Source organism: Nelusetta ayraudi, unplaced genomic scaffold, assembly GCF_046127955.1.
Source record: "Nelusetta ayraudi isolate G7.1 ecotype Tasmania unplaced genomic scaffold, CSIRO-AGI_Nayr_v1 ptg000110l, whole genome shotgun sequence".
NCBI lineage: Eukaryota > Metazoa > Chordata > Actinopteri > Tetraodontiformes > Monacanthidae > Nelusetta > Nelusetta ayraudi.
The window spans coordinates 803,283-825,649 of record NW_027466160.1 but is presented as its reverse complement, the minus strand read 5'-3'; the positions used below and the strand labels follow the sequence as shown (position 1 = coordinate 825,649).

General features: G+C 49.9%; 2 protein-coding genes across 2 annotated transcripts in view; both read right to left on the bottom strand.

Moving 5' to 3' along the window:
- The window catches only part of drosha (drosha ribonuclease III), a 56,547-nt gene extending 49,489 nt beyond the window's left edge, over positions 1 to 7,058 (bottom strand). Inside the window, exons 1-10 of the mRNA XM_076048985.1 lie at positions 6,884 to 7,058; positions 5,207 to 6,038; positions 5,016 to 5,084; positions 4,255 to 4,564; positions 4,028 to 4,169; positions 3,278 to 3,438; positions 2,965 to 3,045; positions 2,472 to 2,558; positions 2,203 to 2,289; positions 289 to 360 (exon numbers count right to left, since the gene is read on the bottom strand). Of these exons, the coding sequence (XP_075905100.1) occupies positions 289 to 360; positions 2,203 to 2,289; positions 2,472 to 2,558; positions 2,965 to 3,045; positions 3,278 to 3,438; positions 4,028 to 4,169; positions 4,255 to 4,564; positions 5,016 to 5,084; positions 5,207 to 6,024 (1,827 nt within the window). The 5' untranslated portion in view covers positions 6,025 to 6,038; positions 6,884 to 7,058. The remainder of the gene's footprint in view (positions 1 to 288; positions 361 to 2,202; positions 2,290 to 2,471; positions 2,559 to 2,964; positions 3,046 to 3,277; positions 3,439 to 4,027; positions 4,170 to 4,254; positions 4,565 to 5,015; positions 5,085 to 5,206; positions 6,039 to 6,883) is intronic.
- A 9,373-nt stretch (positions 7,059 to 16,431) lies between these two features.
- Positions 16,432 to 17,629, bottom strand: mc4r (melanocortin 4 receptor). Its single transcript, XM_076049038.1, has one exon. The coding sequence runs from the start codon at positions 17,549 to 17,551 to the stop codon at positions 16,568 to 16,570; it is 984 nt and encodes a 327-aa protein (XP_075905153.1). The 5' UTR covers positions 17,552 to 17,629; the 3' UTR covers positions 16,432 to 16,567.
- Positions 17,630 to 22,367: the final 4,738 nt, after the last annotated feature.

Below are 22,367 nucleotides of genomic sequence, written 5' to 3'. Positions count from 1 at the left end.
ACGCCATCAGATGGGGGCTGATAAGTAAATCCACTTTCACAAAGTTTATCACACGCTCGGGCCGTTATCACAGCAATCAGCCTGGGCCGGGGTTACAGGAGAGGCTCTCTTCCGCTGCCCCCATCCCCCCGCCCCTCTCGCTGGGATTAGCGGGGGTGGGAGGGGGGCTCACCTGAGCGCTGAGGTGTGTAAAGGGGCTCCGTGTCGCTTCAGATAAAACAGACTTTAAAACAAAGGGGACAGAGTGGGGGGGCAGATAAGGGGGTCGAGGTGACAGGTATTACCCACCTCCGGTGTCATCTCCTCTATGAAGTGGATGGTGTAATCTATGTTGAAGCGGATCACACGGCACAGCGGGATCTGTGGCGGGAGAGAGACAAAGAGAGAGAGAGAGGGAGAGAGGGAGAGAGAGAGGGAGGGAGGGAGACAAAGAGGGAGGGAGGGAGAGAGAGAGAGGGAGAGGGAGAGAGAGAGAGAGAGAGAGGGAGTGGAAGAGGGAGGAAGGGGGGAGAGAGAGAGAGAGAGAGAGGAAGGGGGGAGAGAGACAGGGAGAGGGAGAGAGAGGAAGGGGAGAGAGAGAGGGAGAGAGAGAGAGGGAGAGGGAGAGGGCGGAAGGGGGAGAGAGAGAGGGAGAGAGAGGGAGGAAGGGGGGAGAGAGAGAGAAAGAGAGAGAGAGGGAAAAAGAGAGAGGGAGAGAGAGAGAGAGAGAGAGAGAGAGGGAGAGAGCGGACAAGGGTGAGTCAGGAGGAGGCGGTCCTCTCTCATGCACGTGTGCGCACACACACACACACACACACACACACACACACACACACACTGAGGGGGGAAAAGTTGAGGAAAGGACTCAGAGTGTTTAAACAGGCGCAAACTTTGGATTAATTATGGAAGAGAAGGAAGCTCGGCATGTTTAAACACTCTCTCTCACACACACACACACACACACACACACACACACACACACACACACACACACACACACACACACACTTGACAATTAAGTAACTCAAACCTCGCTAAACAGATAAGCCGCCTCCTCTGTGTTTAATCTCCCCAGTTACACGCTCTTTGTTGTCAGAGCGCCGTCGGTCCATTTGGAGCAGATTAACCTGCCGCCGCTCCCCGGGCCAAGCCGGCGGCGGCTGGCTAACTAGCGTGGGGCTAATATCATCACGCTCCGAGGATCCTAATCCCCGCTGCTGCCACCAGAGCGTTTACCCCCGCTTTTAACAAGGGGCCGCTTAAATTATCCAGTTCAAATCGTGCCTTAATCCCCGGCCGGCTCTCCTCCAGCCAGCCGGATATTGACCCCACATTTTTCTTATTCAAACACCGAGGGAGAAAGCAGTGGCGGGGGGGCTGAATCCACCTCCAGATGTCTCCGGCCTGCATTTCCACTTTAAAGCCACCAGGGGGCCCCCCCTTTCTGTTACACGTCAGATGCGTCTAGTCTCTTGCGTCTGATTGGCTCAAGGTCACCGCCGGGCAGCGGACCAGCTGCACAGGCCCAGTCATTTTTAAGAAGCCGCGAGTTTAAAAAAAGACGTTAAGTTGAGGTGTAGGAGGAGGATTTGTGAGTGTGTGTGTGTGTGCTTATGAAGCTTATGAAGCAGCAGCGGTGGATGCAGGCGGGTGGAATCACACAGCAGTGGTGCACGTGTGGGAGGAGGAGAAGCAGCAGCAGCCTGGACTCCGCAGAGCAGAGAAACACCAAGAAAGACAAACTTCCCACACTGTGTTTCTGCTCTGTTGTATTTCCCTCCCTCGTGTGTATTTCTACTTGTGTGGGCTCTTAAAAGTGAGCAAAATATGAGCGTAATAAATACATAAGTAATGAGTGAAGAGGAGGGGGGGGGCAACACTGAGGGTGTCCTAAGATGGACACAAAGACAAATTGAAGTGTTTGTGGTCTAGAATGAAAAATAAACAATCAGAATTGATTTTTTTTTTTAAAAAAGCACCACAAACATATCATTCCACTAGATGGCGCCAGATGCCCCCTGCAGTCAACTGCCGGCATTACCGTAATATTTTTTCCCCCCCATCAAACTATAACCAGCCGTGCAGTTGTGTCCTCTCACTTCTTCCTTGTGTAACATATCAACCTCCACTACAGTGAATTAACACACATCATCGTATCTTTACTAATATATGAAAAAAAAACAAATCTTTTTTTCCAGCTCGGTTCAGTTCAGCCGTACTTACGTTGGTGAGCGGCGTGTGGGAGAAGAGGGAGAAGCCTTCAAACAGGTACTCGTGGTCGTCGTACTCGATCACCGTCGGCCTGTCCGTCTGAAACACACAGAAGCACCGACGCAGCAAAACATCACAATCACCCTTTCAATGAAGAAAACCTGAGAGTAAAAAAAACAAACAGACACCTTTACAGGCCCCTAAATCAGGTGCAGAGCACGTCCAGTGATGATGATGTCATCACTGGAGCGCCAGTGCAGTTGTAAAGAAGAAGCCTTTACCAGGAAGTTGGTGGGAGGAGACACGGTGATGCGGTAGTGGAAGAGCTTCCCCGCGTTGTTGTTCATGGCTCGACAGCATTTCACTGGCTGAGAGAGACACACACACACGCACGCGCACACACACACACACACACACACACACACACACACACACACACACACACACACACACACACACACACACACACACACACACGGTTATTTTCGCCGCCGTCTTTGTGTTTAATTGCAGAGCGTAAAACTGATTGGGGTTCCATTCAAATCAATTCAAAGTCAAAGTGTAGCTGCAAATCCACCTGTCATCATCTGTGGCCACCAATTTATGTGTGATGGAGCTCAGAGCGTTGGAGCCGTCGCTCCCTACAAGTGGCCTCAGCAGCGGCGCCGTCCTTGCCCCCCTCCCCTCCCGTTCTCACCCCCCACAACCCCCCCCCCCCCCCCCTGACAAGGTGAGCAGTGCTGCAGGTGTGATTTATTGGCGCCGTGTCCGTACCTCCTCCCCAGGGTAGATGCTGTGGCGGATCCCCGTGCGTCTGGCCTTGGAGCTGCACTTACACAGCGGCCCATCATTCATCTGGGCCGCAGACAGACAGAAGAGACACATACAGAGAGAGAGGAGGAGGGAGAGAGAGAGAGAGAGAGAGAGAGAGAGAGAGAGAGAGGGAGAGAGAGGGAGGGGGGAGAAAAAAAATCAGACGACAGTACAACAAGTCAGAAAAAAGCTGCCGCACTCTGGCAACAGGAAGTCGATCCTTCTCAGAGACAAAAATTGAAACACTCAATGCAGGGAGGGGGGGGGGGCTGACCTGTCCTGGGTCGTTGTACCACAGCTCGTCGTGCAGCCGGTCGGGGTGGGCCTTCTTCCTCTTGATCTCGGCGATGACGTCAAACACGTCCGAGTCGGAGCTGCTGGAGCAGGAGCTCCCCTCGCCGTCCGACTCGCAGTCCGACTCGCTGCTGCTGTCGTCTGGGGGACACAAGCAACACAGTGAGTCTGCGTAGCTCCTCCTACAGCCGGCTGGCTGGACACTCTGAAGTAGGGTGGGCAAACTGTTTGACGACTAAGATGTGGCAGAGGAGCAGCAGCAGATGGATGGAGTGTTTTAGTGAGCCACCTCATAGGAGGAAACAACGAACCAAAGTGTTACAATAAAATATCTTAATTTGAAGCCCAATAATATTCAGCTCTTAAAACACTGAAAAACACCAGAAACACAGCTATTTTATGACTTAATTACTTTAAATATAATTTCTTCAAGTTTGGAGGGACAGATTAAAAAGCTTCATGGGCCACATTTGGCCCCTGGGCCGTAGTTTGCCCACCACTGCTTTGGTTCCCAAAGTAAAACAATTTACAGCATCAATTCTATCCAGCAGAACCAAGTTTCCACCCACTTAGCACCATCTAGTGGACTAAACAGTCCACAGATTTTTTTTATTTTTTTTGTATTTCGGCACGCAAAATGTTATCGCATTGTAGCTGCATTTCCAGGGGAAGCAGCACAAAGCTGTAGGTTTGGAATGATTATGGCCACATTAAAGCATCCAGCACCCACCAGGGTCCTCGTCCAGCTTGGTCTTGGGCGGCTCCCACGTGGGCCGGGCGGCCTTGGCTCTGTCCTGCCTCCTCACCAGCTCCTCCTCAAAGCGCTCGTACAGGTCCCGCAGTTTGCTGGTGCCCACCACGGTCGAGTCGCCCTGGAACAGAGTGACCTTCAGTGACCTCTCTGACACCCCTACGCTTCTACGTGCAGCATGTAGGCAGTTGAAATGGGCTGGGTACCACTTGGTCCATGGGGTCGTTGGAGTAGTAGCTCTCTGCGTGTGTGCAGCGGATCCATGCCGGCTTCAGCAACAGCTCCTCCTCGTCCTTCTCCTCCTCGCCCTTCTCTTTCTCCCGCTCAACAGAAAGAACCTCCTCCGATTCTCGGCCCCTTGTGGGGCCGTGTCCTCCGCCGCCGCCGCCGCCGCCGCCGCCACCACCGCAAGTACTGCTGCCGCCACGTTCTCTGCCCAGACTAGAGGAGCTCTCAGAGCGCCGCTCCCGCTCCTCCTCCCAGCGGCTGCGCTTCCTGTCTCTGCTGGAGGAGCGGCTGCAAAGAGACGGAAGACAAACCCCACCCACATATCACATCATGACTGTCACAGACGCACTAGGAATGATTTGAATGAACCATATTATCGTCAAATAGGAGGAAAGCAGAGACGGTTGCCGATGACACTGACTGATCACTTTTTCAACTGTGTGATTATTTTCTTTGTTTCCATTATCATAAACCTGACTGGTGCGTTAAAACTCTGCTCAGATTACAAAACGACTCAGAGTCACCGTTTTTAAAGACGAGTCTGAGAAAAGAAAAAAATAACATGAAGAAATCATGTTATTGTTTAGTAAGTCCTAAATAGCTGCATTTCATCCATTTTACGTGTGTTTTAAGAGTCATTTCAATAAAGAGCTAAATATTTGGGAAAAAAAAAAAAAAAAGACGAGTCTGAGATCATCCAAGAAAATGAATACAATGTTGCTGTTTTGTTTGGTTTTACCTTCGCTGCCTCTTCCTGTGCCTGTCAGGTGACTGCGACCTTCTGCTGTCTCTGTGGCGGTACCTCTCCCTGGACACACACACACACACACACACACACACACACACACACACACACACACGCGCACACACAGAGTAAATCAACAATGACTCTGCAGGTTAAGCCTCTCCGACGGCTCCGCCCCCTGCTACCTGCTCCACTCCCTGCTCCGGTGTCTCGGGGGGGTCCGGCCCCTGTCGTACTCGGACCGGTGGCGGCCCCCGTCCTGCCTCCCCCGACTGTCCGGACTTCTCCCTCGCTTCCTGTCTCCAGAGAAGTCCACCTTGTGCTTGTCGCTGTGGCCGTAGCCCTTCTGCCGGTGGTCGTCGTGGCGATAGCCCCTCTCTGGGGACCGCCGGTGGTCCAGCGGCTTGTCGTACTTGTACTGGCCCCCCTGCCTGAAGCCCGGCTCCGGGTTGAAGGAGCCGGCACCCTGAGTGTAGCCGGGGTTGAAGCCGGGGGGAGGAAAAGGGGGGTGTGGAGGGTAGTTCATGGAGTAGGAGGGGTGGTAGCTCATGGACTGAGAGGCCACCGGGGGGGGCATGGTAGGGTGCGGCAGGGGCGGCGGGGGCACAGGAGGCATCATGTAAGGCTGATAGGCGTGCTGAGCAGACAACTGGGACCCCGGTGGAGGGCCGCCAGAGGAGCCTGGAAGAGGAGGGGGCGGGAAGTTTGGCGGGGGGTCGGGGAAGCCCTGGCGGCCGGGGGGCTTGGCGAAGGGCGGGCAGGGCCCGAGAGGACCGGGGGTCTGGGATGGGGGAGGCGGGGGGTACTGCATGAAGTCGGAGTGGGGGGGCATGTAGCCGCTGTGGCCGTAGGTCGAGCCGAGCGGAGCGCGGGGGTCGTAGTGGTAGGGCAGGACCGGGTGGGGGGGCTGGGGCGGCGGCGCCCTCATGTAATCCTGAGTGGGGGCGTGCTGGCCGTGGGGGACACCTGGGCTGGGACCACCCCGGTCGGGATGGAAGGACATGACTGCTGCTGCTGCTGAAACACAACACAAACATCAACTTGTTGCACCACGTACACATTGCACAACAGAGCAGCCGCAGTGATCGACTGCTCTCCACGCACTGCAGAACTGAGAGGTTCAGGAAGACATTCATTCCGGAAGCAATAAGACTGCATAAAGTTAATGTGCACTTTATTGTATTGATATTTACTATGAATCTACTTTTAAACTACTTTATGAGGGTTTTTATTATGCAGGGTGACGAAGAGTGCTTGGTTGTATATGGCGCACACTGTGTGTCTGTCTATTTACCTATCATGTATTTACAACGATATAATCACTGTTGTCAATAACATAACTTTGAATTTTAAATAGTTTTCTTCAATTCTTCTCATAACGATAAATACACACTATGTAAGAAATGTACATTTGTATACGTGTTTAGTTAGGCGTTTTTATTCTTAACACATATTCGCCAGGAGGACGCTGCCCTGAGTAGAAAATAACATTCTTCACATACTGTCTCAACGTAAATACTCACGACTGAACCGATTAAAAAAAATAAAAAATTACGTTTGCCTTCGCTTGCAGTTTAAATGCCAGACTAGCATTCTGCACCCGTAATAGCATCTGTGGCAGGGAACCCAGCAGCAAAGCAACCTCGCTATTTGGGTGGGGGAGGGATTCCAGAGCCAGCCAAGTAATAACATTGCGTAATAAACAGTCATTTGACTCAATGTTGGAGAAAATATTGTAATATTGTGAGTGCCGTGTCTGTAAAGCGCGCTTCTTTTTGGGGGGCTAACATGATGGCTATGAATGGGCTAGCATGTTAGCTAGCGTCATGAGCACTCAATGACAGACAAGAAGGGATAATTACCTTCAGAGATTGGAATTGCGTTATAAACAGTGTGTTGTCACTCCATCATAAATTCCGCGTCGCAATGAGACAATGTGCTGAATTTATTAACTTTGGGAGTGCACAGCGCACAGTCTGCTTCCCCGGTGTGACACGCTATGAGGTTCGTAGCCGTTGTTTCCAGACGGAACTACTTGTGTGATGAACCACCATTGACCAATCATATTGACTGACCGGAGGTCCGTCCAATGAAAGATTGAATGAAAGAAGAGTGTTTCGTTTTTTTGTTTTTTGTTTTTTGTTTTTTGGTGGGAGAAGGGACTTTTCTTATGCTTTATGCTTTTTCAATGTGTTGTTGAATTATAGCAATAATTAACAATCAGGTTCAGTTTGTTAACTTATTATTAGTAGTACTATTTACACTGAAAAAATAGCAGTATTTGATAAAAGAAAACACAGCACTAAAATCAAACAGCATTTGTAGAGTTTTTATTTAATTTTTTTCAGTAGAGCAGAAAAAAACGACAAATTTGCTGCATTTTTTTTAAAGCGCACTCATACCATAAATCCACTAGATGGCAGCAGATCCATGTTTTTTGGAACAGAGCGCATGTCAACGGTCCGTCATATTACCATGGCAACGTTGTCCTCCTCATCTCATAATTTCCTGAATAGCTGAGTAAACATGAGGTACATGTGCGGCTTCAGGCTAGAAAAGTGTTTCGCCCCTGCTGAATTATTCAGAGTTCAGCAGCCAATTACACTTAGTCTGCTGCATCATTTGGCTCTGTCCTGCAGGGGAGGCTGCAGCAGTGTGCGTGTGTGTGTGTGTGTGTGTGTGTGTGTGTGTGTGTGTGTGTGTGTGTGTGTGTGCTCCTGGCCCCTGGTCACTTCAGTTAACCTGGGTGTGCTCCTGCATCAACTCTCCCCCCGCTGTGTGTTTTGCTGGCTGCCGGCGGGGAGAACTGATGAGGAGATGAGAGGTTAAAGTGGAAGAACCCACACAGGTTGCTTTTTTTCCTGGAGGAAGCGGCAACATCGTGTTCTGAACACTAATCAGTGAGAGAGTCAGAGCCGGGGGCCTAATGACGTGGGCGTACGTATGCGCCCTGAGCCTGAATGACATCCATCAGAGAGAAAAAGCATTTTTCCTGCTTTTACGTGATGAACAAAATGTTCTTAAATACTAAAAGTAAATCATTACCTTCTATAATTAGCTATCAAATGGTGGATTTGAGATTCAGTTTCAAATATATTTTACTTTTAATATTTCACACATGGAGGTTTACATGTCAGTTTATTGTTTACTCATCTATTTTTTCTGCTCTGCCCCGCTTCAGTTTCAAAGCAGCTGTTGTGAGGTTGAGGTACTCCACAAGTCACAGGGTCATGTCCCGCCCAGTTGCTGATCTTGTGACATTTGTGTGGAATTTTTAATTGTGGGGGTTAATTCACTCAACCAGGGTCTGATGGCGCCGGGCTGGGAGGAACCTTTCTGAAATCATTCGTGTGCAGAATGTCAGCACTGCCCCTCGCAGCCTGCCTTCCTGCCTTAATGGTTGTAATAATAATAATCATCATCATCATCATGTCTGTCCGTCCATGCGTGCGACATGATGTCCGCGCTAATGCAATCCAGCTCTCAGACAGTGAGGTGTCTGAAAACCACTTCCAACCCCTCAACCGCTCCCCTCCCCCATACACACAAATGCACAAATAATGTACATAATCGTGATAAATCTTTTTTTCATGGAGCTTTTTCTCAGATCATCTTGGAACGTCTTGGAACTGCGACATAAACCATTGTGCGGCTGTCCTCGGATCACTCATGCGTCTCTCGGTGTCCTCAGGCAAGGTGCCAAAAACCTTCAATGGCCAAAAGAGAGTTTTCATTTGCACTAATCACCCATTAACACACAAATTAGCAGAGCCAGAACATTAGAGTGAGACCCACAAGAAAATAAATAGAGCGGGGTTGACTTGATGTTGTTGTCTTAGACAAAGTGGGCACAATGCGCCGTTTATTGGACCATTTTGGACACAGAGTTTCGTGTTGGTGGACTTATTAAAACTCTGTTGAGGAATCTCCTAAAATCTCCTTTATAAGTTCGTAAGCTTTGACAGGATCAGGGGCCTTGATATCCAGCTCTAACTTTTGAATTAAAATGCTGTGGAAACGAAGCGTTGCTGGAGTACGTCGCCTATATAACGGTGATGTGATGTGCAAGCGTGATTCTCTATGGATTCTCCAACCTTAGTGTCACATTGAGGGCATCATCCTCATCGTCAGCTGGAGAGAAGGAAGAACAACAACAATGAAACCAAACCATCAGCTCAGACTGCTCTGCACCCACTTGCAAATTTAAAACAAACAAAAAAATACCAGGGGGATTATTTGTTGGGACATGTTCCTGTTGGATGGATGGATGGATGGATGGATGGATGGATGGATGGATTGCAAACTCTCGGACTGGAGCCACTGGTGCAGCTGCTGCTGGACCCGGCTTTCTCGGCCAGTGCTTTGCCATTGAACCCGGTACCTGTGAAAATTGTGCGGCTATTATTCATTTGCGTGATGTGTTTGCTCACTCAGAACCAAGGGCCAATAAACTTTTTTTGTTTTATCAGGCCTGTGCTGCCACAGCCAGCCGCGGTGCTGCAGGGTTAATCTGTTAGCCTCCAGATGCAGCCGCTTCCATCCCGGCTCGCCCGGCGGGGCGTGCAGGAGGGCGTGCAGGGGGGCGTGACGGCTCGCCAGCAGCCAGACTTCCTGCGATGATAACGGATTCACGGTGCTTAGTGCTAACTGGTGCATGGGAAAGAGATACTTGAATGTTTGGTTTGGTTTTTCTTGGTTGGGTGAAAGGACAGGTGGCACCAGTTAAAGCAGTTAGCGCCAATGCTATGGTTTGTCAGTGCTACAATGTGCTTTACTCTTTAAATGACAGGTAAACTCTGAAAACACTCTGGTTGTGTTTGCCAGTTCCAGAGCCAAACTTTAGACGTGGACGCAGCGTTTCTTTCTAACCACAGCTGTGGACGGCGTTCCGTCCTCGGTGCTCTGAGGGAACTCACGGCCAACTGACCTTTAGAGAAAAGCACAGTTAAATCTCTGCTGCCCAGTTTCCTTCAGTAGAAATGGTGAATTTTCACAGAACATTTATGATAATAAAGAAGAGTCATCACAGGACGCTGCTCTCAAAAATAAAAATGAAAAGGGATTCAGAGCACAAGGACGTTCCGGTTGCAAAGCATCAACACGGGACGAAAAATATTATTTTTCAACGTGTTGAACACGAAAGAGACAGCTGCGCTTGGAGCACAAGGATGGAGGAAAGAATGGAGGCGGCACAAACAGCAACATGGAAGAAAAAACGATCCAAAATTTGTTTATCCCTTACTTTTTGTGCTTCAGTGTTTAAAAAAACTAAAACAATCCCAAACAAGAGACGATGCAATGAGCGGGACCTGACTCGGCCTCCTGACTTCCTGTGCGACGCTGCCACCGCCGTTCCTCCCACTCACAGGTCACTTTAATATCGGCCTTTACGTAACTGACAAGATTTTAAAAGGGTTTTTGCAGCAATTGTTTTTCCCCGGCGCTAACAACTGACCCGGCCGACTCGGCAGGGCAGGCAGGACGCGGTGACCGAGCTGCTGTTTGTGTTTTCAACCTGCTCACCCTCTCCTGCTGAGGCTGCGTCACTGCTCTGCTGTCCGCCTTGACAACCCTCATGACCGCCGTAACAATCCGTTCCTTCCATTTTGGAGAAAGAATTGCGAGAGACTGGAAGCACTGACAACTTTAATTCCTCAGCACAGAGAGGAAGTTGACCCTCTCATTGTTGGCACCTGTTATATAAATGCGCTGGATTTGTTTTCAATCCATTATCCAGTTTGGTGATTTTTGCCTTCCATCCATTTCCCTTGTTTCAATGATCTCCACTCCACTCTTCCACTCTCAGCAGCTCCTCAATCAGTTGCCTAAAAACCATGTCAGAGGGGTTAATGGCGACTAATGCAAGCAGAGCATCTGGCAGCTTTCATGCAGGTGCAGGAGGAAAAGGCTTCAAATCCCGACGGCTCGACTCGACTCGACTGCCAAAAACAAAGTGAGCTTGAATGTGCTGTTTCTCCTGCAAGCACAGCGTCGGTAGAATTCAGAGCACATCCTTTGCAAGTTACACCTCGAAAATGAGAGAAAACAGTGAGGACCAAAAAAAAGGAGTTGGAATAGTTTCCTAGAGATGACTGGTGTTGGAGTCAAAACCGCACCAACCGCAACCAAGACATTATCAAGGCTATTCACAGTTATTTCTATTTAGAGAGTCGAGATGGAGAAAAGACCGAGGCCGTTCACAACGAAACTGAAAACATGACCGGTATCTTTTTTTTAAATTCAAGTTTGCTTCCACATAAATGGAACAGCCAGATATTTTAAACCATTAAAAAAAAAATAAAAAAATCATAAAATTAAATAATTTGTTGTCTCTAAACTGAAAATTATGGCAGGCCAAGCATTAACAAAGTGCCTAACAACCTTTAATTTTAAGCTCAAAACCAACACTACATATTGTCTCACTCAAGGTGGTAAAAGTGAGTTTGAGTGCAGCAGCAGTGGCACCTGCACTCTTGATTCAGTGTCAATTGTAGGTCGAAGTGCCACCCGATGGCTGAAAGCTTCTGACCCGTATAACCACAGGCCAGACCCGGCAGGACCCGGCAGGACCCGGCAGGAACGGAGCCCACAGCTGCCAGAATAGCGGCGCTCGGCGTGTCTCTCTGACCTGGGCTGTTAATTATCACTCAGATGTTAAACGGGAGGCTCCATTAGCCAGCGGCTCAAACACTTAACACTGTGATTAACATAATGAGCTGCAAGCATCCGCTTTACGGGCCAGGAGAGGCACAAATGTTCTGCAGGGTGTTGAGAGCTAAACAGAGAAATAACAGTGCTAAAAAAATATGAATGCACGTGTAGTGAAAATGTCAGAGCTGGAAATGTTAATAGTGTCTCGGATTTAAATAAACCGACAAATTCCCCCCTGAGAGTTGGAATGATAGCAGATCTGCATCCCTTCTGCACGAGCACTGTCAAACTGTCCAAGACAATAAAAATCCCAAAATACGAGCAAGCAGAGTGGGAAATTCTTGGCCTCTCCATTCAACGCCTCAGCAGGTTTGTACGCAATCAAAAACATAGGTGTAAAAGAAAAAGCGCCCCCCCAGGGGTTTGGAGGGACAACTACACATATCAAAAATATGGCTCCTTGAAACAGCAAAACAGAGGCACTTTGTCCAATAAAAGTTTTGGAAACTGGGTTGAAAAAGTGTTTTTTTTTTTTTTTTAAAGTCCTTCACCTTTAGTGTTAACATTCCACAGTAGCTTCAAATCATGAAGCCTGCTTTCAGCGGCAGGAGGCTACGGCGCTTTGACTTCAGCTAAATGAGAGACCTTGGGGATGAATTAAAATTCCAACCAGTGTGTTTTCCAAACACCCAGACTGATTCACCTTCACGTCTGTGGTCACGTGACAGTTTAACTCACGACAAGGCTTCACGTCCCTCCAGGTTTGAGCCACTCTGGCAGCAAGAGATTCATTTGTTGCCTATAGTGGTTTTTCAAAGGCAGCTCCACGACTGTGAGAGAAGTCAAGTGGACTCAAGGGAAGCGACCTTAAACAAGGCTCCATTCTCAACATCAAAGAAGACTCTCCTCCTGTGGTTTGCCTCTGTGGGTTGTGTTATTTTATATTTCCTCCCTGTTTGCCTCTGTTATCATTGTGGGCCAGAGGTGGCTGGTTCAGTCGGAGGAATTGATGGAGTTGAGTCTGATGAAAGTTCACACAGTTGAAGGGAACCAGCGTCCTTGTCATGGGTGACGACCAAGCCTTGGCGTAGCTTTGTTGTATTCGCACCAGGTTCCCAACACAGCAGTGAAAAATGACCAAAAGAACACACTTACGAGGCGGGTCTTACTCAGGTAAACCAAGAAGAAGGAGAAGACGAAGAAGAAGAAGTCCTCCCGACCGACATCATGAAAGGCGTAAAGTGAGTGCGACTGATTATATAAAGAGCCGCCCTCACTTCCTGTCACTGACCGCAGGATTGGAAAAAAGACAAAAAAACAAGGCGGGTGGATTCACTGATGGGTTCCAACAGGGTTCCTCCTCCATGTTCCATCTCTTCTGCCACCTGTTTATCACCGCCAACCCACCGCCATCCATCACATCAAGACAGCAATATAAATAAATAATAAATAAACACTCCCCTGAGCCCAGTATTAACAGCCCTGCTCGGGCTGCTTGACGAAGAGGTGCTGCAGCTGTCACTCACTCCTTCTGCTGGGCGAAGAGGCCGGCGGGAGAAATCACAAAAAGTAGGGAAATTATTGGGGAGCTGCAATTTTGCAAAGTTTCTGCAAACTGCTGTTGTTGTTTTTTTCTTCTATTACTGCTTCTGCTGCAATCAGGGTCCCGGACAAGAAGGCAGTTCACAAACAGTCATTGTGAATTCAAGAGTCGCAGCGTGGGAGGGGCCACAGAGGACGTGTGCTCTGCACTGGAGGTCAACCCTGTGCAGCGGTGGTGCAGTCACTGCAGGACACCCCCTCACTGGTTCAAAAAATAATGGCAGCAAGACGGCGGTTCTGCAGAGCGTCTGTTGTCGGACTCTGGAGTAGTAAATGTCTCTTTGCTCTGTTCAGCGGGCAAGCGGGAAAAACAATCAACCCTGATGGTTGCAGGATCTTCACGTGTGGAGCCTGCAGGCGTCGCCAACCTTGAGGGTGTTTGACTGATGTTCCCGTGGAGGGACATCCGTCAGTAATGAGATTGCAGCCCTGACAAAGGAGCCGCGACGTGGCCGGGTGTCTAATCACCGCCTCACTGTGTCGAGGAGGGACTTTAAAAGACACCCCCTCTACTCCCCAACATCTCTTTTCTTCTTTTTTCTTTTTTCTTTTTTTTTTAAAAAAAGACATGACCAAAGGTTGGTTTTCTGGGCACTTTTGCATTATATTATTCCCTATTTGGGCAGCAGTACGTGGATGGAGTGGAGACAGGGACGTCGCAGTGATGGAAGGGCTACTGGGGGGGGTTATTGGTATGCATGAGGCAACCAATGGTGAAAGATGCTGTCAAGAAGAAGAGGAGGAAGAGGAGGTGGAGGAGGAGACCTGTCGACCTGCAGCTGCAGGAGCGCCGGGCAGCAGCCTGGAGTCCAATCTGGGCGGCCCGCTGCACAGGAAATTGCCTGATTCTCCAGTTTTCTTCTCCTGAGCAGGAAGAGCGACGTGGGTGTGAATGATGCATGTGGTGGCCGTCTGATTGGTCCTGAGGATTGTTATTTTTTTTTTTTTCTCAGCCTGAGATGTGATGTCTCAGTCCACTTTGGCAGAAAACCCATCCAATCTGAATGACATCCCTGCAAAGTTCTGCAGGGGACACAGATCACGGTGGGATGCTGACCCTCCTGAAGTATCAACAGCAGCTACAGAGAAAATCAAGAGCTTAGCAGAACCGAGAAAAAACAAACAAACCGTGTCTTGTCCTTGTCTTGCCTTTGGGGGGGGGGGGGGGGGCACAGGGAGGAGGCTCAGAGACGCCACCCTCAGGCTGGGACGGGGTCTACTCAGCCACCGCCGAAGTCTGAAGATTGAGAGAGAGATTTGGAATTAGCAAGTAAAACGCAACGACACCAGACCTGCAAGTCTTGTGTCGGGGCAGAGGCCTCTCCACACAGGAAACCACAGTACACAGCACAATCTGCGCACAACAACAACAACAACAGGTTAGCAATGATGCAACAATTAACACTGACTGAGCGGTGGAAGTTTCACCAGGCTGATCTCCGCCTCTCACCGACACAGGTGGACAGCAGAAGAATCTTTAATTCTTCCATTAGCATTTTCATTTTCACATTTTTTTCCCGGCTTCCGCGGCTCATTTGTTGTTTTCGCAGCAGCAGTGGGAGGACGTGGGCGTGCCGGTAAACAGGTTGTTTGTCACTGAAAAGCAGAAGCCACTAACCAGGCTGGACAGGGTTTGTCCTTAGTGACCCACCCCGAGCGTGAGTGTGTGTTGTTATGGCGACGGCGGCGAGCAGAGAAATACAGTCCAGGTAACCTGGGAACACGTATGACACTGACGCAACGGACGCGGAACGAAAGGTCGGGCGAAGCAATGAAAAAAAAGGGAAAGTGCACTTTAGGGTTGTGTGTTGAAAAAATTCACAACATTCCACAAGTGCCACCAGTTACCACCAGAGGGTGGGAGTTTTTGTTTTTTGTTTTTTTGGGGGTTTTTTGGGGGGGGGTCATTAGTGGGACGTTAAACTGTCGACCAGTGAGATACTTCAACTTAAACTATTGATCTATTTCTTCTGTGTTGTGTGCTGTGAGTTCACTGTGAGCTGTGGTTCTGATATCAGTAATATGGCCCTGCTGCAATACAGTGACATCACCTTTTATTTCAGTGAGAGAACCAGCGGGTGGAGCTGCACCCTGGAGGGGCGACTGAAGAAGACACACAGGTGCTTCAGTTTTCAGCGTGACTGTTTTTATTGAGTAGATTTACAGCAGAAAGTTCACAGAGCACTTCAGCAGCAGCAGCAGCAGCAGCAGCATTAATCCTCCACCTCCAGCTCCTCCACCAGGCCACCACACAATCAGAATGGTCACAATTAAATAAGGCCAGATTGAAATAAAGCACTTTAGCACAGGTGACTGGCTGGCTCTGCATCACATCCCAGCATCATTGCAGCACCGTCCAGGAAGAAAAGAGAGCAGGTGACTTCCAGCCACAGCCCGTCGTCGAAGCTGCGTGGATTCATCATCATCATCATCATCATCATCATCATCATCATCATCATCATCATGGCTTACACGACACTCACACATAGAGCAAAAATTTCACAGAAAAATTAAGCCCCGTTTTTTTGTTTTTTTTTCAACATCCGGGCTGTAAAAAACAACAACAACAACAACAACAACAACAATAACAACAACTTTTCTGAGGGCCAAGCTGAAGCCGGATCAGAGCCACAGGTGAGACGGAGCCCCGGCAGAGAAGCGTTGCCACCTGAGACAAAATGACTTTCCTTGAAAATGACTTTCATGACCCTCAGCGGCTGGGGCAGGCAGGCAGGCTGATGATTCAGCCATTTTTTTTTAATTTTTTGGGGGAATGGGGGTCCGACTCAACTTCAAACACAGGAAGTAGAAGCAGCATGGGGACACAGAGAGGAGGGACGGAGCGCAGCGATCAGCGTCACACGCACATTCCAGACAGAAGCCTCGGCGCTCGGGCCGGGCGGCAGAGTGCAAAACAACACCTTGTAGTAAAGATGCAGAGGTACATGGAGGTAGACGGTCACAACAAAGATCATCATCATTTTCTTCATCGTCATCATCATCATCATCATCGTCAGTCTTTTACAACGGGCACAGAGGAATGCACAGGCTTTTGTTTTGTTTTTTGTGGCTGCTCTCGATCACAGACGACAATCACAGCTGGTTTCACGGTGTCATGGTTGCTCGTATGAAACGCAACAAAGCGGCTAATGTACAGTTTGTAAACCTTACACTCTCTTCCTCCGAGCACCTCCCACCACCCTCGGAGGAACCTCCTGGTCCCAGCTCCGACTCTGGCTCTCCTTCCTTCTCCTTCTCCTCCTCCTCCTCCTCTTCATCATCTTCCTCCCTCCTCAGACGCAGAGCAGCAGCGCCTGCGAGCAGCAGAAGATCTCCTTGAAGGTCTTCCTCATCTCCTGGCTGCGGAAGGCGTAGATGATGGGGTCGATGACCGAGTTGCACATGATGAGGATAAGGTACATGTTGAAGTGGGACATGAAGCAGGCGCAGTAGGGGTTCCTCGGGCAGCTGATCATGAGGACCAGGTGCAGGAAGAAGGGCGCCCAGCACACCACGAAGACGCCCAGCAGGATGGTGAGGGTGACGGCGCCCTTCATGTTGGCCCGCTGCTGCTGGACGGGCGCGTTGCCCGGCAGCGCCGCGATGCGCTTGACGTGCAGCCGCGCCAGCAGGAACATGTGCACGTAGAGCGAGGCCATGAGCACCAGCATGGCGAAGAAGGTGGCGATGAGGCAGACCAGCACGGCCGTGCTCTCCGAGTAGACGATGAAGAGCACGCCGGCGACCGTGCAGCACGCCCAGATGGCGCCGATGACCAGCGCCGCCCGCCGCAGCGTCACGATGTTGTGGTAGCGCAGCGCGTAGAAGATGGTGATGTAGCGGTCGACGGCGATGGCCAGCAGGCTGCAGATGGAGGCCAGCAGCGAGCTGCAGATCATGGAGTCGAAGACGTTGTCCACGCTGCGCACTAGCGCCGCCGAGATGGCGAGGTGGCGGCCGTCGATCAGGGCGATGAAGACGGTCTCGCTGGCGTTGGACACGCTGACCAGCATGTCGGCCACCGCCAGGCTGCAGATGAACAGGTACATGGGCGAGTGCAGGTTGCGGTTCTTGGCCACGGCCGCCACCACCAGCACGTTCTCCAGCAGACTGACGACGCCCAGCGTGAGGAAGACCTCGGTGGAGATCAGAAGCTGCTCGTAGCAGCCGGCCGAAGACGGCGACGACGACGACGACTCCCTGTCATTGTTGGCGGCCGAGTCCCGGCTGCCGTTGTGGTGGAGCTGGACCAGGCCGTGGTGACCTGTGGAGTTCATCCCGGTGCTCCTCCCACCACCAGGAGGCGTCTTCTTCTTCTTCTTCTTCTTCTTCTTCTTCTTCTTCTTCTTCTCCTTCTTCTTCTTCTTCTGCTCCTCCTCCTCCTCCTCCTTGGTTCTCTTGTGGATGTGCCTGAGAGTTAAAACGTCCTCATGGTCCGGAGCTCGTCAGCGTTCCTCCAGTCTGACCAATGTTCCTCTCGGGGGGATCAGGTGAGGTGAGGGAGGGGGTTTTGTGTGTCGGGGGGGGAGGAGAAAGAAATAAAAGTTGAGACAGCGGCGACGGAGAAGAACGACCCCGGCGGTGAGAGAAGCTCTGGTCCGTCAGCAGCTCGCTGTGCCGTGTGCATGAGCTGCCGACTGATAGTCACTTTTTGCTGCGCTGCCTCGCTCTGCCTCTATCTCTCTACTGACACACACACACACACACACACACACACACACACACACGCACACACACACACACACAGTGCTGCTCTCCGTGCCAGGAGGAGGGGGAGGAGAGGGAGGTGCCTGATGGGTGAGAATGGGTAAGTAGTGAACGGACGGTGAGGAGAGAGGAGGAGCTTCCTTTGGAGGCTTTCCTCTGATTGGACGATTCCCACTGATCTAATTGGACAGTTTCCTCCTGTTCACACACGTGGAGCTTCCGGCGTAGAGTCTGCAGGTTCTCCCTCTGGCTCCTCCCACTGTTCAAGGACGTGGCCAATAGACTGACTGCGTAAATGCCTGGTTGTTTGGTCGATTGGCCCAGGTGCTGAATGGATGAATGAATGGATGGAGGGATGATGGATGGATGGATGGAGGGATGATGGATGGATGGATGCAGAGAACGTAACACTCCTAGATCAGGTCACACACTGCCGTGTGCTTCCACATCAACCAGCAACCTTCTTTGAAAACATGGATTTTCACATCGATTGGCTTCTTCTATAACCAGCGCAACGCCCAGCGCCGCCGCCGCCACCGCTAATGTCACATCAATATCCAGACCTTCCTCGCAGGGCCAGGGAGAAAACTTCGAAGACACGGAGTGTCCGCGGTGACGCAGGACGATAAAGCAGCCGTGGGAATAAAACCCACCGACGCACGACAGCAGACGATATTTACTTAACGGGAGGCTCAAGCTCGGCTCCGTCTCTCTCCTTTAATCATCCCTCTGTGTAACTGTTGGAAATGAGATGGCGTCGTGCCTGGCGCCAGCATAAATGACAAAATGTTTTCTCTTTTTTTTTTCCCCCCTCAGTCCTCTGTCCTGAGCATCACCAGGAAGTGATAACGATAGCGTGTAGTTGTTCGTTTGGGAAGTGATGTAATGATTTGTGGAGGAGTGATCTGCACCGTCGCTCTTTCATTCTTCCGCTGGTTCCTCAACTGACGCCAGCCGACCTTGAGAGGAGACACACAATGGCGAAGCTCTGTGGCTGGTTTCCATTCAGCAGCTCAGGGCCGCTGAGTTTCCATGCAACTGCGCTCTATCGCATTCCATAAGACATGAGGCGGTGGCCACGCCCGCTCAGCCCCACCCCCTCTGTTTGAGGTGCGAGGCACCTGATTGGAGCGCTGCTGGAGGCTCCACACTCCTCGAGGTGGCAGTTTTTCAGGGCCGCTCAGTTTACAAGAAGCAGCAGCAGCAGCAGCAGCTTCCTGCTTCCTGGTCCTTAGCTCCGCCTCTAACCCCTCAGTGGGGCCTGATTGGTCCAGTCGTGTTCCACCTGACAACAAATTGCGTCTTTTCCGCTTTTGGACGTGTGCACCCATCAGACGTTTGGGTTCTACTGACATGTTTTTTTGTGTGTGTTACATTTCCAGAGGGCAGAAATGGAGCCTTAAAAAAATTGGCCATCTATCCATCCCTCCGTCCAACCATCCTTCCATCCATCCATTCATCCATCCATCCCTTCATCTTTCAGTCCCTCCAGCCCTCCATCCCTCTGTGCCATGATTACCTTCTCCTGGCCTAAATTACTTCCAGTCCTCTCTCTTCATAACTTTATTTTGTAATTTATTTATTTTTTTGCTGATATTCACTGGCATGATTCATTGTATTTTCTTCCTTTCCTTCTCCTTCGTGTTGTGTAAAATGGTGTTCAAGGGGCAGAGAGCTTTTTGGATGTTGATGGTGTTCCTGGGGAAGATATGAAGAGATGAAGAGAAAAGCCACGGCTGACCTTTCCAGGCTTTCTACGCATAAAAGGTTCATAAAAAGAATCCCCTATTGATTAGAAGGGAAAAAAGAGTCTGACCCGCCATGAGTGAGCTGTAAAGGTCACAACAAGGGAAAAAAGGTTGATAGCTTTGATTGAACATCTAAAGTCCTGATGGATGAAGGAAGTGGGATGGAAGGCAGGATTGGATGTAAAGTGGATGCAAACTGGGATTCACTGGGAGGAAAACAAGATCAACTGGCAGCTCTGAGGGGGCGGGGCCAGGAGTCATGTGACAGGGGCAGCAACAGGAAGTCTCTACAACTTTTACTCCCCCACCCTTGAGCCAGGTGGGAGGTGTTTCCATCCAGAGTGTGTGTGTGTGTGTGTGTGTGTGTGTGTGTGTGTGTGTGAGAGAGAGAGAGAGCTAGGGGGGGGGGGGGGGGCAGCTTGGCTTGTTTTACTCCTGCTGCTGGACTCCATTAGTGCAGCGCTCTCCTTCATTTCTGGAGTCCAGTTTAGCTCATTGTGCTGCTGCTGCTGCTGCTGCTGCTGCTGCTGCTGCTGCTGCTCCCAGTGCACAGCAGGAAATCAGCTTTCATTAGCAGAGTCCAAACACTGGGAGGAGGAGTGACGGTGGAGGTGGGGGGGCTCAGAATCACACAGAGAGACGCACACAGACACGCACACAAGGGCCAAAACACTCACGCAAACGCAATTTGGCAGCATTGATCAACCGACTCGCTTCATATGGACAAACAAGCTGCGTTCGCTCGAGCTGATTGGTCGCTCACACCAGTCTGACACGACCGCCTTCTATTAAGTCAAAGATTGCAATGGATTGAGACTGTCTTTTTTCATTATTTCATCAAATGTTCATCAAGGTAAAAAATAAAAACAACAACGAAAACAGGATGTTCGGTTGCCCTGGTCGTGGTTTTCCGAGCAAAGCAGGAGAAGAAGAACTGAGCCGCTGGGAGCGTCTCCATGCTTCCACCAGGGGGAGCTACATTATCTTGATTCAGCAATAATCTCTTAGTTGTTGTTGTTAATGTTGTTGTTGATGGTGAAACGTTTTACTTTGGTTGTGGGACAGTGAGGCAAAAAGTGACTCTGACACCTAGTGGCCAGGGAGAAGAAAAGGTGTCGGTAGCGCCCGTGTTTTGAAATATTTCACTCAGTATTTTGTTTTGTTTCTGTGCGTATTTCTCTTTTTCTGGGAGGCTGCGGATAGCCCGAGTTTTGAAGGACACACACACACACACACACACACACACACACACACACACACACACACACACACACACACACACAGTGTCACACAAAATCATGTGTGACACTGACACATGACTGGACGTCTGGTTTCCTCAGTGTGTTTTTTCAATACAGCATCTCATATCTCTCACTGGGGCAGTAATTGCTTTGGAAAGTAATTAATTCAGGCTCATTATGAGGTTCATCCCTCTCAAAAGACACTGGAGCTTCACACACAATCACCACTGCCAACGCCAACTGGAAGCTGCCGACCTGGAAAAAAATATACATGATGATGGATGAAGGAATCAGGAAATCAACCTCATCGGATTGATAAATGATTTTCTCCTGTCTCTCAATATTGTCCATTTAATGTGTGTCCACTCAAAGGTCTCTGGCGTAGCATTGACTACCATGCCGCTGGTGACACTGAGCAGCTGAAACCCTTGCTCAGGTACGTAACATAATCAGAAAATTCAATCTTTGAGGAGCAGAACGCAGGAGGAGGTACGCTTGTAAAGAGGCGGTCAAAAGATTTTCTTTCTGTGACCTTGTTTCTGCTCAACAGGGTAATTGTGATCAAATAGTAGATTTTTTTTTTTCCTTTTTTGTTATCTATAGGTCAAGTGGACCAAGAATGAGATATGATCTGAGTTGTGTCCTCTCATCCTTCACTACACCACCGGTTTTTCTACCGAGACGTGACCACTTATTATTTTTTTTTTGCTTATATAACCTGTGTTTTTTTTTTTTTACTTCTTCTGTCGTCAATGCTGATTATTCTTCCCTCCTCCTCTCCCTACACCTTCCCTCTCCTCCTCCTCCTCCTCCTCCCTGCTGCACCCTGGGGTACCGATGATTCCACAGACGTAGCCTCTCCACAGCTCTACGAAACGCCAGCTATTCTGACAAAAGAAAGAGAAAAAAATAAATAGTGACGACTCGAGGCGGACACGACAAAGTGATTTTGGCTAATTACCGAGCCGGCTCAGGGGCGGGAGAGCGAGGTCCAGTCGTGATTATCTCAGCTCTCCTCCTGGATCTGATCCCTCAGCAGATGATTCACTCAGCGCCAGCGGGTCTGAGGATGGGCCGCCTTCCTCCCTCTGCTCCCTTCAACAGTGGGCTAGAATCAAGATTTACAGAGTTCGGAATTCCATCCCAAAGTCCTAAAGCCTGCACGAGGTTGATGGAGGAGTTGTTTCGACACTTTGCTGCTGCTGCTGCTGCTGCTGCTGCTGCCGCTGCCTGCATGTGATGTCCTCTAATGAGACTCTTTGTTAAACTGCAGGGAGATGAACGCAGCATTCGTGTGTGCAATGTGGCCGGCAGCCCAAAATAATGAATCACACAGACAGCAACAAAACTTTAAGAAATGAGCCTCCACAGCTGTGGGTGTTTTCCTTTCATTTACA

What these genes read in the sequence shown, in the direction of transcription:
- mc4r (XM_076049038.1), bottom strand. Translation starts at nt 17,551, where the DNA reads ATGAACTCCACAGGTCACCACGGCCTGGTCCAGCTCCACCACAACGGC.